This window comes from Microchirus variegatus (assembly GCF_963457635.1).
Source record: "Microchirus variegatus genome assembly, chromosome: 12".
NCBI lineage: Eukaryota > Metazoa > Chordata > Actinopteri > Pleuronectiformes > Soleidae > Microchirus > Microchirus variegatus.
In genome coordinates, this window is record NC_139813.1 from 6,729,863 (window position 1) to 6,746,850 (window position 16,988).

At 39.1% G+C, this 16,988-nt stretch overlaps 1 protein-coding gene across 1 annotated transcript in view; it reads left to right on the forward strand.

Annotated features, from left to right (window-relative positions):
* Window positions 1–2,946: 2,946 nt before the first annotated feature.
* LOC310934677 (uncharacterized protein) overlaps window positions 2,947–16,988 on the forward strand; it is a gene marked incomplete at both ends in the record, with an annotated part of 29,696 nt that continues 15,654 nt past the window's right edge. The window contains 15 exons of the mRNA XM_083898472.1: window positions 2,947–3,051; window positions 3,165–3,216; window positions 4,029–4,181; window positions 4,271–4,435; window positions 5,239–5,391; window positions 11,906–12,070; window positions 12,158–12,358; window positions 13,667–13,819; window positions 14,105–14,275; window positions 14,576–14,620; window positions 14,709–14,849; window positions 15,058–15,228; window positions 15,845–15,985; window positions 16,197–16,367; window positions 16,868–16,912. Of these exons, the coding sequence (XP_083754598.1) occupies window positions 2,947–3,051; window positions 3,165–3,216; window positions 4,029–4,181; window positions 4,271–4,435; window positions 5,239–5,391; window positions 11,906–12,070; window positions 12,158–12,358; window positions 13,667–13,819; window positions 14,105–14,275; window positions 14,576–14,620; window positions 14,709–14,849; window positions 15,058–15,228; window positions 15,845–15,985; window positions 16,197–16,367; window positions 16,868–16,912 (2,032 nt within the window). The remainder of the gene's footprint in view (window positions 3,052–3,164; window positions 3,217–4,028; window positions 4,182–4,270; window positions 4,436–5,238; window positions 5,392–11,905; window positions 12,071–12,157; window positions 12,359–13,666; window positions 13,820–14,104; window positions 14,276–14,575; window positions 14,621–14,708; window positions 14,850–15,057; window positions 15,229–15,844; window positions 15,986–16,196; window positions 16,368–16,867; window positions 16,913–16,988) is intronic.

The window sequence follows — 16,988 nt, forward strand, 5'->3', positions numbered from 1 at the left end:
AAATATTATAAAGACACAATCATGTACCAAATGGAATCCCTCACTGTCCAAGTGGGACGTGAGTGGGACATCACTGTAAGATCTTCTCTCATAAGCTCAGTTTGACATCCTGACCAAGGCTGAAACACGTTGGTGTTTGTTTATTTCAGATGGTTGAACATAATCCTGCTATTATATGAAAAGCATTTTTTATTATTTAATATGATACCGCCTTTGAACATAACAACATTAGTCCATGATTCGGTCAATGTCCAAAAGTCTAGTTTTAAGGCTATAACCTTAAAGGCACGTGGCTTCTCTGCTTGACTGCATGAGAGCACAGGAGTGCCAATGCAGGCTCCCAGTGGACCACGGCAATGTTTTGTGAAAATAATCAAAGTCACGCTATAAATTAACCCTCTGTATGTATTGCAATAGAGCTGTCCATGACAAGAAACCTGTACATTTTAGATGGCAATTTCATTCACATCCAATCCATTATAGTTTTTGATTTATTTGACATTCATACACACGAACCACAAACAAGTAAGGTGGAAAAAAATGTTTTCTTCTTCTTCCAGAATAATTAGTCTTAAGAAAACAGGCCATGCTGTGTTGGTGTGACAGCAGTCCCTTTGTTAATCTGTGCACCTGAGAGTCAACTGGTGTTCCCTCGCTCTAATAGATTTTTATGACAGGTCAATGCTGCCACAAATCAGCAGAGTTTGCACACAAATTATATCATTGTTCTGTGCTGAAATAGTCGACTTGCATATCTTTCCATAAGTCGAAGATATGACATATGTGTCAGTTAAAATGTTCTCGTCAGGATACGTGTGTTTGATTCCTGAAGCAAAGCTGGGATATTTATTGCAGTATATAAGTTTAGGCCAAAAAAGTCCTTGGATTTCATCCTATTCCATCCTATTTTTAGGCTAGTAATTGTGTTGGAGTAAATAGTAATAGTAATAGTAATAGTAGTAATAATGTGGAGTTTTTTTTACATGCTAGGTCGGGCTAAGCTGATGAGCCACCAAGCAAAGATGAGTTCTGTTGACTCAAAACCAACATTATGGGATCTTCTCTGATACATGCAGTGAAGAGGACAAGCCATTAAAGGTGTGTATACTGGAAAACAACAGCATTCAGCTCGTGTTTTAAACACAAACATCTGACGTTCTGTCTCTTTTGAGACTTAAGTGAAGGAACCAACAGTTCAAATTATAGTTCAATCATTGTCGGGTGGATCCAAAAGACATTGTCGTTAATGGATTTCACTTTCAGTGTTCTTGAAGGTCAAGTTTCAAAGTCTATAACTTAGATTTGGCACCAGTGCCAACAACTGTGTGTAATTATTTTCATGTTAAAGGTGTAACCAATATGTTAATATAATATAAGTTGCACATGCACTATACCTGCTTTCTTTTTCAAATCATCAAAACATTAACTTGTTATTAATTACATTCCTTTTTCTTATTTTAACATTGTCAGTCTCCTTAAACATTTAACTTCTTTACATTTATTTTGTAACAATGGATGATTGTTATGTTTTACCTTTGTAAATGTCTACAGCACTTGAATATGAAAAGTGCTCCGGTTAATAAACCTGCTTTGACTTTTACAGTTTTTCTCAGTCGCTTTGGTGCTTTTCTCAGATCAGAATGAAAACTCTCAGAACTATTAGTTCAACCTCCACGACATTTAGTCATTTGTGCACATTATAGTAGCAATTTCTCCTTCCTCTCTTCCGCTTTTGGACATGTATATGTATCAGTTGCTTTCATACAATTCTCTGCTGTTTTATAACATTATCATTTACTTATGTCATGTCAGTCAAAATGAACTGTACTTATGGATGCTGAATAGTCGTTCCCAATAAAACTAATAATCATTCATTTCATTGCTTGAGTCATTACATACAAAACTGTTAAATTAGTTATCAAATTCTGTCAAGCAAAATATTTACCTTTCTTTCCTGGAAATGTCTCCTAAATTGAACAATTGCTCTCAGATGAACTTCAGCTTTCCCTCATGAGGAAGTGTGTGAAGTATTAGTTGTAACCAATGACCAAAGCCACTTGTTCACAGTCACTCAGGGATGAATCCCATGAACCCTCACTTGGCAAACATGTGAACCAAGCAGGTCATAGTGTGAACCATTTCTACAATTCTGTGACACATGCAAAAATTTCAGCATCGTGGAAGAGGGGTGAGGATGTGTGGAGGAAGAGGAAGGGGACAAAACAGGGGAAGAGGGAGAAGAAACCAAACACAAAGGCAGATTCCTAATGAAATTAGAGCTACAGTCGTGACCATGTTGTCAATCACGGCCTCACAATGGCTGAGGCTGGTCATGGGGGTGCAACCAAATGTTGGAAGAACCACTATGAATTCAATCATTCAAACATTTCTTAGGGAGAACAGGTGTGTTTAGTATCGGACAGTAATCCAACATCTCATAATATCTCACTTACTCCCCTAACTACAGCAATGTGTAACTTTACTGTAGTTTTCAAATGGCTGCACAAGTAGTGTAGAGCTGTCTTGAGCATTTTCAGGTAGTGTCACTGAGTTCTGACCATTTTGTTGCATTGGAAAACTGAGAGAATAAAGTGTCATAATGAAAACATGACAAAGCCATTTGACGATCTTGTTCATAAACGATGGTGTCAAGACTTCTCATTTTGATGACACTGGCAGTTTCACTGACATGAATACTTGGTTTTGAAGAATGGACGATCCATTTTGAGCAAGTGACATGCTTTTGCAGGTTATACAATAGGTTTTGCAGTTTGCACTAATTGTTTTGAGGAATGCACTGACTGCCGTGCAAATGTTAACAGTGATGTGAGAAAAGAACAGAAGCGACTGAGAAAAACTGTAACAACAGGCTGTCAAACAATGCAACTGGATACAGACACTAACGCACAAACACGTTTGTCTTCCTCTTCATCTCTCTTGAAAGGAATGGCAATATTGAAGAATGGCTTGAGCCTCTTTGCCCTTCTCGTGACAATTGTTGTATTTAAAACATGGGACTGCATTACATTTCCATGTCTGGTTTCATCGCCGGTAGGTCTTTTCTATTTACACAACTTCAATAAAATATGGTGCTTGAATAACACAAAGCAGTAACTTCATTCTGATGTCCCTTTTTTTTTTATTATTATTATTTGTTACTTCAGGTACTTGAGGAAGAGGAACATGTTCTACCTCACAGCAGACTACGAAGAAATGGTCAGTCCAATCATTTTTATAATATATATTATATTAAACATTTTTTTTTCTACTTCACAGAAAGCTCACCTAATAAAACGTATGCCTCCTATGTCTATGATATCTCATCTCACCATTAGACAGCCTTTTTCTGCAAGGAGACCCTCCTGCACCAAAGTCCATAGAGAAAATCAAAATGTTCAACTTGCAGGGACACAGGAGCTGCTGTTCTCCTGCATTATTTGGTACATTTGCGTTGCTCCACAACGTAGGATTTCAAAGACTGCAGTCACTAAATTACTCATGTAAACCTACTGACAGCAGTCAGATCAACAACTCCTGTGTGCTGTGATAAAAAAAAATAAAATAGAATAAAAAATAAATCTCAATGGGTTTTTGGTGTGAGCAGTCCCTTTGTCCCCACTGGCAGCCATTTTTCTCAATTCTTGGAGATAGAAAAGTCAGCACCTGATATAACCACACTCCAAATAACAACAACAACCCTGAACCATCCATTTAAATCCCCTTCAGATTAACTTAACAACGTCATCTCACTAATCGTAAGAAATATTCCAGCACTTATTTGGAATGCTTTGCTTTCCAAAACATTTTCATCTTTTCTGAAATATTGAGGATGTAGATTTCTCTGAAATACCAGCAGAGATCACTAGAGGTCACTGCCTCCAGCTATAAAACAGTCAGGTCGCCCTCACTCCCATTACATTTTTAATAACTACACCAACTTTATGAGCTTAGCTAAAATGTCTGCAGAGATAGGTGATTCTTTCAGTCTTTTCCTTTCAGCCCCTCAACTCTATCTTCTGTCTTTGCAGTGCTTCCAGACCAGTGGTCTTACGTTGTTGACATTGCAGTCAACATCTCTGATCCAGAAGCACTTGAGCAGGTTCGCGCTGCCTTGAATGCCACTAATCTCCCCATACACGTCGATAACAGCACAGACATCTCGGACATCAGCATCACAACAGGTGAGCGGCAATTCTCGTCAAATAAAATGTCGTTGTTAAACATTTTTAGCCCAGGATTCACGGTCTCTGATCAGAGCTTCTTCTGACAGTGTGTTCCTCGACCGGCTCCGGCTTCCAGTGCAGATGCGAGGAAGGTTTCGCGTGGTCGTACAGCACCTGTGTCACATACAGAGCCTGCGATCACGCGTGGAGCAGTGTCTGTAACTGCATCACTGACATTCCAGCTGACGGCCGGTCCTGTCAGCCAATATCAGGTAATTAGTAGACAACCGAACACGCTTGTCTACTCAGAGGAATGCATAAGTCATTACTTGTATTCTTAAAATTTCGGAGAGAACAAGTACCTGCAGTAAATCTGAACTTCCTCATTCCTTGGGAGGGTGTTTTCACAGGCTGTCTTGATATGATTTTACTGATTTACTGATTAACTAAACAATGAGTCTGGATATTTCAAGTTGTCACGACAGTGTGAGCCTTCCCCACGTTAGAGGATTTTCAAACCTGACTTGATTTTAAAAACATGTGAGACGTGAGACACAATGGACTTTGTTACTGATTTTCAATGTTTTAATCCTGAGAAAAGTCAAGACGCAGGACCACACACTTGGAGGAGATTCCTGGGAAACTCACGTAACTTAACGTGACTGCGGAATATAAACAGACATGGAATTAGTTAATAGCTGTTACAATGTACAATGTTTTGTCCTGAGAAACACAACGAACTGTGGATAAAGTCATGGCTTGTATAAATTATGGTTCTAAACAAAAGTACACAACATCCGCTCAATTCGTTCTCATTGTGGGCTTCTGCTCACGACCCCCAATTGCTATTCAGTCGCAATACAGGCATATAAAACATCTTTAATATCTATTTGAAATCAGGAAGACTCTTAAAATGGCGTCTGTGAATCTAAAATCAGAAGGCTCCCATGATTGTCAGAAGAGCCAGATTATCCTCTAGTGTGTGCCACTATGACCAATCAAAACTGCCATGAAAAGTGCCCACAATGGTATGAAATAAAAAAAAAAAGATACTCATGTTGTACTTTTTCTGCAGAACTTCTAGATCTCATCGAGTATGACGTGGAGCTGGAGCTGAGTGTGATAGATCTTGATGCAGTGGACCATCTCAGGAGCCTTCTGAGCAACGGCAGCTTTTTCCTCACCCTGGGTCCCACTGTGAACGTCACAAACATCGACATCACCACGGGTAAGAATGGAGAGCCCGCCGGTCTGAACTCATCTTGTGAATCAGTTGCATCACTTCCAGATTTCCTGTGTGCATGGGCTTTGCGGTGTTTGCTGTTTTCTTCCATAAATAAAACTGTTCTCACGTGGAATTTTTATAGTTTCATAGAGGAACACCTCTGTCCAATCATCCGGTGGCATCACTGCAGTACAAAGTGTCTATTGTGTGATTTTAATTGCTACCGCAAATGAGTGCGAGAATTGTGTTCTAGTATCTTCAGTGATTTGGAACTGGGAGACGCGACTCCTCTCTTTGCTCAGTTTACGTATGATGCAAGTTCATTTGTGTGAGCCCAAAAATCCTCATAGAAAATGCATTGGAGAGTAAGTTTTCTGTTTTGTTTTTTTTTGTTGTTGTTTTTTTGTAACATGAGAGTCAATGGTAGAATGCTGGGGCGATTCTCCATGTCAAACAAAATCACCCCAAAAGAGCATAAAGAGCATAAAACATGACTTGAATCTGACTATCCTGATTGGACAATGACAGATAATATGTCTGGAACACTGGTAAAAACCTTTGCTGGCAGAGACGGTTGAAAGGAATATTAGTACTATGGATATTTGGAGTTGGTTAGGAAAAAACGAATTCTCTTTCTCCGTTGGTAGGGTGTCGCCCAAATCGTCCCTACACACTGTCCGCCCATGTCTCGACGTCATGTGACACCAACATGGTGGCAGGAAAACGCTACTGCAAAAATGAACAATGCCAGTGCCAGTTTCTCAGAACATCACTCTCCTGGTGCTTTGCACGATTACATTATTCCAGACCTGCAGTATTCTGACAGCTTTCTGATAAATGTTCGATCATCCTACTGCGGAGAATGCTCAGGCAGTGCAATTGAAGCATTTATGCAGCATTTATTAAATGAACAAGACATTATAGTTGCTTAGCGTTGGATTCTGCTGGGTCCTGCGTTGTATCTGATATGAAGTGATCAACTCTTGCTGACTCTGATCTTTTGTGATCTGGTAAAATCCTTTTCCCCAACTGTAATGGCTTCCCGGGGCACCAAAGCTATCCATCATCTTATAATTCATGCACTGTGGTAGGGCAATTATATAGGGAAGGTGAAAGGGCAGAGAACCTGAAACTGAAGTAGATTGTTAAATATATTCCTGACTCCAAAGAGTTTGGCTTACGGTATAGATCTAATCCAAATCTGTTACCCAACACTGATTTATAATTAAGAACAGTTGTTGTCTGTAGTTGGAACCAAACTCATTAGAGCCAGGAATATATTTGACAAACATCTAGAATGCAACGGGTGAAGAGACAAGTTGCCTGACCTATTTCCTGGTATGGATTTGGGCAGCGTGGCTTCCGGCCAAAATGTCATTGTCTCCATTATGAATGTTGCATGACAGGGTACACACATCGGTGTAGTGGTTAGCACTGTTGCCTTGCAGCAAAAAAGACCCGGTCAGAAACAAAGGCCTTTCTAAATGTTCTCTTAAATATGTCTCTTTGTAACTTTTCCTGAATACGAATGTGATTAAGTTTTGGAAGAGTGGAACCCTGGTACCCTGCTATTTGTTTTATTTGTAGTTGTTCACCAGTTGCTCTTAACTAATTGCCCTTATATGGACAGCTAATGTTTTTTGGAAAAAAATTATGATTTTCAGGGTTAAAACACACCAGCATGTCCACATAAAACTGTAAAAGCCATAAAAATACACCAGGTGTGGCCCCCTGTGGCTGGGGTCAACTCAGAGTAACCAATTTGGCACCTTGCTCAGAGGTTGCCCCAGCCATTGATCTGATGGGATTCGAGCCAGCAACCCTCCAGTTACAAGTCAAGTTCCCTTTCCACTCGGTCATGGGATGCCTGGAAATTACAAAAAAATAAAAATAATAATAAAAAAATAAATAAAAATAAACTTCTAAAAACTACTAAAACAGCTTACCACTGACTGTTTTTCAGTAGGCTAAAGCCCAATTTATACTTCTGCGTAAAGTGCTCTGCGTAGGCTACGTAGAGACTCTGCGTCGACGCAGAGACTGTCGAAGTAGTCTCCGTCTGCACGAAATATTTTTTAAGTGTCCGTCACTCCGTCAAGGGACTACGGAGACGGCAAGAGCTGCGATTGGTCCTCAGGACAGGCTGAGCTAAGCTGCTCTGTGCCGGCTCTCAGTGCGCTCCGGGCGTCCTGACAGAGGCGGAGCTGATCCCCGCCGATAACGCCGCTGCCGAACTATAAATACGTCATATCTTAACACACACAGCACATGTTTAGACCCTAAACGGCCAATTTCTCGCCTCAAATTATCTTAAAACTGCGTTCCGTGACACAGAAAAGTGAGAAACGGCCACTTTTTCAACAACAACAGTCTTTCTCTCTCTTTCTTTCTCGGACGCCATTGCTCACTGTAGCCAGAAGCACAACAACCTTGCGCAGCGACCCCTACTGATCGGGCGGGAAATTGCAGCGAGTGTCCGTCACCACGACGCAGAAGTATAAATGCTCGAGGCGTCTCCGTGGTGACGCAGACGGATAACGCATACGCAGTCGGAGAAGTATAATGTGGCCTTAAGGCTGAATCCCAATTCCACCCCTTAGCACTCCCCCTTCCCCCTACCCCTTTGTCGGAGTTCCCCTTGGCCCTCAAAACAGAGTTGAGGGAGCGAGGGGTAAGAACGTTCCCCTAAGAAATGAGACACACCTCCATTACGTCATCACGTCGTCCGGACTTGACGCTCGCGGACTGCTACATCAACAAGCCGATGCGATGCGATGCTTGTTGATGTAACAATCCGAAAATGCCGTCCTCACAAGTAATGTCTGTAATGTTTGGGCTATTTTTCTGTTTTAACGACTGTCAGCTGCTAACCAACGACATCGGCGGCGACGCTGACGTGAGGAGTGTTCACACACACAGTTACAGCGACTGCAGACCCGCTGCATTACCATAGCCACACACACACACACACACACGGTGCAGAGGGAGAAAGCTGCTCGCAGACAGAGCGGAGGAGAGCGGGGATAGAATCTCCTGTAACTGTGCACTCCGGCACAATTTGTTAATGTTAAAAAAATAGCGATAGCAGCTAGCTAACCACTTACGAAAAGAACGCCGGGATAGCATCGGCTACTACGACTAGCTAGTAATTCAAAACAAACTTGACTAGTGATTCAGAAACATCGTTGACAATTGAAGAAGACCACAATACAATCATTACACATGACTGTTGTGATTAAAATACTGAAAATACATTTGTGCGAGTCTTTAACGGCCAGCTTTCAAACTTCGCTGACAGGTGACGCGGCGGAAGCTGCGAAATTCCTCCCTCCGTTTCAAGTGTGGTCCTGAGGAAGCTTCGTTTCAAGGGCTACGTAGCCCTTCGGCTTGGCCCTACCCCTTAACCCTTATGAGAAATGAGACAGCACTACCCCTCACACGAACGCGCAAAAACAAGGGGTAGGGGGAAGGGGGAGGGCTAAGGGGTGGAATTGGGATTCAGCCTTAATGCTTGACCTCCTATTTTGTCCACACCAGGAAGTAGGACTGTTATGGCATTTGACATGGTAAGTAAGAAAGAGTGTGAAGCAAAGGTGACTGGTGCTGTAGCATTAAACTAAACTACACACACTGTTTTAAGTCACTTAAATGACTGCAAATGAACACAAACTATGCTAACGATGGATGACAGTGTGTAAAATCATAAACCTGTTATTACTATGGGGTGCCGAATGTAACATTTCAGTCACACTTTTCTAGCTGATATATTTTGAACATTTTTACCTCACTTTTCTCACATTTAGCTTACTTTCCTCACATTTAGCTCATTTTCTTCACATGACGTACACATTAAATCGTGAATCTAACTGGCAAATCTGTATTAAATGTTAAATCTAAATGCTAAATTTTTAGCAGTGTCACTACCATAACTACCAGAAGCGTTATGGTTTGTGACACTACTGTGCATGCTCTATGGGCCCCATAACCCGGAAATAAATGCGGAAGTCAAAATTATCTTTGGCACATGCGCTGGGTGAGCAGCTTCGTAGGAATGAACAGAAGCAAAGGGGCGGTGCTCTATCCACATTTTATTATACATCCATGACAGTCCGTCACAGGTCTGCAGACGCTGACAGGTGTGGGCTATTTGCATATTTTCTAAACATTTAGATTTAGCATTTAACAATTAGATTTAACATTTACATTAAGATTAAATATTTAGTATTTACATTTGGCATTTAACATTTAGATTTAACATTTAGCATTTAGATTTAAATTTAAATTTAGCATTTAACATTTAGATTTAACATTTACATTTAGATTTAACATTATATATAGCATTTAGCATTTAACATTTAGTTTTAACATTTAGATGTAACATTTACATTTAGATTTAACATTATATTTAGCATTTAACATTTAGTTTTAACATTTAGATGTAACATTTACATTTAGATTTAACATTTATATATAGCATTTAGCATTTAACATTTAGTTTTAACATTTAGATTTAGATTTAACATTTAGCATTTAGATTTAACATTTTGATTTACCATTTAGATTAACGTGAGGTCAGATAGAAAAGTGTGACTTGAAATTTTACATTCGGCACCCCATATATATCAGCTGCTATGTGCAGTTCATGTCAGTGAGCACAGTAGTCACAGTGAATAATGTCAAACACTTCCTTATGCACAGGGACTTCCCCTGCCCCCTTATCTATAGCTGGAGAAAAAGGACTGTGATTTATTTTCTTTATTTCCGTTCTTGTTTTTCAAAAGACTCAATTCAGAGCAAACATAGCAAAGTAACCACTGCTCTTTACAACCAACAGGATTCCAAATGTTTTGTTGTTAAAGGAGACATACCCTATTTCTACAAGTTAACCTAGTTACCTGGTGTGAACATGTCTGTGACGTGCTTTGGTCAAGATCCCTTCTTTCGGATACTATTGCCCCTTTCTCAAAATAATTGTTCTTTTTAGGACCAACAAATTACGAACAACTACCCAAAAGCAAGGCTTATTTTTACTTAATTATTAAAAATCAGTTTTCGCAGTTTACTCTTTTAATGCAGTCGTACAGATATTGGTGGTTAAATTGTTTTTATCCTTGGTAAAAGTTTAATTTAAATATGTATATCAAGTGTTCCCCCTCAAGTACAATTCACTAATAGATTAAGCAATATCTCTCCAGCATCATAATAGCACTATAATGAGCAATTTTGTGAAATCAGCATTCAGAAAAACATTTGCGTGAGAAGACTTGACAATTTTGGAAGACAGCTCTTGCAGCTAAACACTGTTTCCGCCTTGTTCTCCTGTTACACTTCCTGCTAGAATTCCTGATGCAGACTTGCTTGTTTTTTAGAGCTGAACCGGTCACTACTGCACTAACTGGTTGTTGACAGCCCTTCATGCGTCGACACACCGTGTGTGCGTGCAAGCGCAGGGTTAGTGTATAGAGCGAGTGGACAGGGGTTGAGTCCAGTTTGTTTGTTGCACTCTTGAGCCCCTTTTCCACCTATGGTCCCAGCTCGCTCCGACTCGGCACGGCACACGGTTTAGGTTGGTATTCCATGACAATATGATACCTCAACGTGGGTGGAGTCATCCCTGCACGGCTGCATGAAACTGCTGTGACTTTTTTTTTAACGCGGCGCAAACAAATGAGTAACAAGTGAATAACTAGTAACTATTAGTGCAGTACTTCCTCCATGACGGAACACAGACTCCGCCTGACACATTGGCAGGGTGTGTGATGCCACTCGCGATCGATATCAGCAGTGCTGTCGCTAAATACACCGGACTCCTCTGTTAAATATTGAGATTTTAGACATTTCCCTGGTAATTGTTAGAGATTAACCCAAGTTTTTAGGATTGTTAAATCTTTTAATTGATCTACAATTCTGCATTGTTCTGCTCGATTCTTGTGGCTCATGACTCTTCCTGTGATGGCACTCTGACAAATCACTGCCTGGCAGTCTGGCGATGTCAAACATAGTATTGCCTCAACTTAAGAGACTAAAATAAGTACCAGGTATAAGGTACTATCGTTAGTGGCAATGCAAAATAACAGTGCGGCAAGGTGAGTCCTGTCAAGCCGGTTTAAACACGCCATAAAATACTAATTTATATTTAATTCACAAGCAGATGTGTCCAGTGGGGGAAAACATTTTAGAAAATTAACTGTTCAGTAAGAGGTAGGTGATATGAACTTCAAATAATGTTATAATGCGATATTTCATCATGATACCCCAGTAAAGACATATATAAAGTAAACGTGTTTGTTTTCATATGGAATGGTGCAAACGTCACAATAAAATATCAAGCAATTAATATAAAGACAGAAATACAAAATACAGACAGAGATAGATCTAAAAGTATGTGAATTATAATGTGGATAACTGTAAACAAGCATATATATGTATATATATATTATGGTCTACAGTGTTGTATACATTATCATTATATATACTTAAATATTGTTTGTTTGTTTGTTTTTGCTCTTTTTTGAAGTGTGTTACCCAAATGGCAGCAACTTCGAGTGCATATGTGAAGATCAGTATGAGTGGTCCATTGACAACTGTGTTACCTATGGAGCCTGTGATGGGTCCGTCAATGCCACGTGTGGATGCATCAACAGTCTTCCCGACAATGGACAGTACTGCCAGCCAAAGACAGGTGAAACGAGACTTTACTTACAAGGAACTTTAAACACTGTTTTCTCAAAAACATGTTCACATCTTAATTTTCTTGTGTACCTTGAAGTCGTGCAGCTGTATGAATACATCGTTCAGGTGGAAATGTTGACAATTTTTCCCACAGTGCCTCCAATCACATATGAATACCAGATTTTCATCGAGGTGAACACTACAGATGCAGATCAGCTGAGAAACGCCCTGCAGAACATAAGCTTCCCGGTTCAAATCGGCTCCCATATAAACATCTCGGATGCCAATTTGACTACAGGTAAGAGCAAAATCTTTCTTAAACTAATACAAATCAGGATTTATTTCTGTGTTGGATTAAAAAAAATAAACCAAAAAATAACGTGTGTTTATTAAAAGTTTGCAGTTATGATGGCGGAGCTGGTTTCCAGTGCAGCTGTGAGGATGACTACCTTTGGCCTTGCGACACATGTGTCACATACGAACCATGTGACAGGGACAACACATGCAGTTGTGTAAGAGCTTTTCCCACAGACGGACAATACTGTCAACTGTTGCACAATCAAAGTGAGTACAACGCTTACACACGTAAATGCCCAAAGTTATGTTTCAAAACTTTTTTTTTTTTTTAAATCACAAAACTATCGCAACCCAATTTACAATATAATCCTGGGTTTATTGCCTCCTCATTTATTTATTTATTCTCGCAAGTGGTGGAAATCATGACCCGAACACCTGCAGGACCTGGTTTTATTAAATGTCCCGGAGGTTTGCGCTGAATTGGGACAAAAAGAGATTCCACTTAGCAGCTCCATCAGCTTGGAATAATGTACAAAACAGTTTAATCTGAGAAAGCTGGTCTGACAGAATTATGTTTAAATAAACACTGATGTTTCGCAAATTTGGCTATAGATGTTTTAACTGAACCTCACTGCCGTGTTTTATTGTGTGGGTGCTGACAATTGCATTGCATTGTCTATATGATTAGTATGCACATCTTTTATGGCTATTGTGTCGCTGTAACTTTTACTGTTTGTTATTTTGCAAATCTGTGCATACAATAGTCAAACGGTAATAGTCTAACTCTGAGTTAGACTATTACAGTTTCGTGTAGTTTGCGGAAAAGTTATCAAAATTCATCATGAGTACATTTAGTAGATAACTAGGCCAATAAAATAGTCATCCAAAGACCATTTTATCCAGCAGATCACCTGCTTCCTATAATATTATTTTAAACAACAGCCATTTTCAGGAGACATACTGTATGTCTTTTCAATCAGAACTTCACTTTATGCGTGTATTATTTAATTAATGTTCAGTAAAAGGCTGGAAAAAAGTTCTGCATCTTTGTTTGATGACCACAATATAATCACATGACCAATCTTTAGGTCACAACCCAGTGTAACTCTTCTTAATGTTGAATGTGATGAGTGATGTTTTGCCCCATGAGTGTGTGTCCATTATCACAATCTCTGTTTCTCTCTACACAATTCACAGCATGTCCTTCGACGACAACAGGTAAAGTGGAGCGAATGTCGCCGAAGTTAAACGAATCGTGTTGAAAATCAGGTTACAACCACTGAACCATGTTCTCTCTCTGCTTATGCAGCTCCTCCACTTGTTTATGAAAGCCTCATGTCTATTGAGTTAAACATCTCAGATGCTGGCGTGTTGAACGCGCTGAGGGCCGCTCTGAACAACATAACTTACCCCGTCTACCTCAGTAACAGCATACAAATAGATGGCATCAACATTTCCACAGGTAAAAATGAAACCTGCGTGTATACTGTTGGATGTTTTTGTCTTCGTCTGAATAGCAAAATGGGTTTGTTTGAATAAATGAAAACGAAGTGTAACAGAAAGTTAAATGCGTGAGTCCAGAAACACTGTTTAGGCAACGAAACATCACATTTTCATCCATAAATTTGACATGTGATCGGTTCTATGATCGAGATCTGATGTCATTTACAGCTTGTTTAGTGTAAAGTCTTGAAAATGTGTTTCTAGAAAGACTTTCTTCAAAATGATTGTCTATTTCTATCCCCAGTTTGTTCTCCAGACAGCGGTGGTTACCAGTGCAGATGTGAGGATCAGTATCGTTGGTCATGTGACCAGTGTTTAACGTACGGATCCTGTGACAACATCACTTCTGACACGTGTGGCTGCATCAATGGTCTTCCTCCTGATGGACAGTACTGTCAGCATGTTGAACAATACAGTGAGCAACTCTTAATAGATGATCACTTTTATGAGTCCAGTTAACAAATATGTTCTTCTTCTTTTTTTAATCTAAGCTGTTTTTATGTGACTTTTATTGTTATTTTGCAGCTGAAAGTAAATCAGGATTAAAAGAAAAAAAAAAAGTACCCCATTCATGTCAGTCACTAAAAAAAAGAAGCTAATTTCCATTTATGACTCAATATTTTGTGGATTATTTACTGTATGTAGAGTATCTTAAATATATACTCAGTTTTGCTTCTGGCTGCATGTGAACTAACTTTTCTCTTGTTCCTCACAGACTTTACATCTTGTCCCATCACAACACCCTCTCCATCTCCAACAAGTAAGACTCAGAAGGCAACACTGGTCAGAAACGTCACACTTCAGATCATTCATGATTCAGTTTGTCTTTTTCTGTCTCTCCACTGCAGCTTCTCCAGTTCTCCATGAATATCTTCTGTTCATTGAGCTGAACACCACAGATGTTACAGTGATAGAGCGACTGAGGAACATCAGCTACCCACTCATCATTAACAGCAACATCCAAGTCTCTGACCTCAACATTACTACAGGTAAACTACACACACATGTTCTGCCACTGGGTGATGTATTTAGAAAAGTACTATATTATAACCTAATTATAAATCTAATATTTGTCCAATATAGTCTTACTGTATCTGAAATGCATTTTTTTTAAAGCTTTTCATTTTCTACATTATGTCTTGGAAATGTGATAAACCTACATATTATGATATTATATTTCTCTTTTTCTGTCCCCAGTTTGTTCTCCAGACAGTGGTGGTTACCAGTGCAGATGTGAGGATCAGTATCGTTGGTCATGTGACCAGTGTTTAACGTACGGATCCTGTGACAACATCACTTCTGACACGTGCGGCTGCATCAATGATCTTCCTCCTGATGGACAGTACTGTCAGCATGTTGAACAATACAGTGAGCAACTCTTAAACTCTTCATGAATTACCACTTTTATGAGTCCAGTTAACACTTTCTTTTCTTTCTTTCTTTCTTTTTTTGTTTAATCTAAGCTGTTTTTGTGTGACTTTTATTCTTATTTTGTAGCTGAAAGTGAATCAGAATTTAAAGATTTACCTGTTAAAAAATGTGAATAGTTATAATGCTTATGAGCAGGTGATGTCGGACAGAAATAAACCTTTGGAAATGCTGCCATCTGTTGTTGAAACCATATAATTACATTTTAATGTCTCACCATACTTCCATACTCCTTTGATTATTAAGTAAACAAATCACAAACATTGTCATTGTGGCTATGACTTTTTTTCAAAACTAACTTTCATTTGTGTTACAAGATTGTTTTAATTCCACTTCAGTATAATTGAAACTATCAGAGTTGTCAAAATAAAGTTTCTTCTGCCTACATAAAAAACTCACTCAGTTGCTTCTTTTCTCTCTCGTTCCTCACAGACTTTACGTCTTGTCCTGTTACAACACCCTCTCCATCACCAACGAGTAAGAATGAGAAGGCAACACTGATCAGATACACCACATGATCACAGATCAGACATGATTCACTTTATCTTTTCTGCAGCTTCTCCAGTTCTCCATGAATATCTTCTGTTCATTGAGTTGAACACCACAGATGTTACAGTGATAGAGCGACTGAGGAACATCAGCTACCCACTCATCATTAACAGCAACATCCAAGTCTCTGACCTCAACATTACTACAGGTAAACTACACACACACGTTCTCCCACTGGGTGATGTACTTGGAAAAGTACTATATTATAACCTAATTATAAATATAATCTTTGTCCAGTATAGTCTTACTGTATCTGAAATGCATTTTTTTTTTTAAAGCTTTTCATTTTCTACAATATGTCTTGGAAATGTGATAAACCTACATATTATGATATTATATTTCTCTTTTTCTGTCTCCAGTTTGTTCTCCAGACAGTGGTGGTTACCAGTGCAGATGTGAGGATCAGTATCGTTGGTCATGTGACCAGTGTTTAACGTACGGATCCTGTGACAACATCACTTCTGACACGTGTGGCTGCGTCAATGATCTTCCTCCTGATGGACAGTACTGTCAGCATGTTGAACAATACAGTGAGCGACTCTTAAACTCTTAATGAATTACCACTTTTATGAGTCCTGTTCACAATTTTTATCTCTTTATTTATTTATTTTTTAATCGAAGCTTTTTTTAATGTGACTTTTATTCTTATTTTGCAGCTGAAAATGTATCAGAATTGAAATATTTACCTGTTTAAAAATGTCAAAAGTTATCATGCTTTTGAGCAGGTCATGTCAGTCAGAAAGAAACCTTTGGAAATGCTGCCATCTGTTGTTCACACCTCATAATTACATTTCAATGTCTTTTCCTATACAAGTTGTCCGCACTCCTTTCATTATTATAACAAGTAAACAAATACTGGACATTTTCATTGTGGCTATGGCTGTTTGTTGAAACAATTTTCATTTGTGACACAATGTTGTTTTAATTCCAGTTCGTATAACTGGAAATATCATAGTCTTGTCAAAATAAAGTTGTTTCTGCCTATTTTTGAATTCACCGAGTTGCTTCTTTTCTCTCTTGTTCCTCACAGACTTTACATCTTGTCCCGTCACAACACCCTCTCCATCACCAACAAGTAAGACTCACTCTTACTCATCACTCTGCTCAGAAACATCACAGATCAGACATGATTCACTTTATCTTTTCTGCAG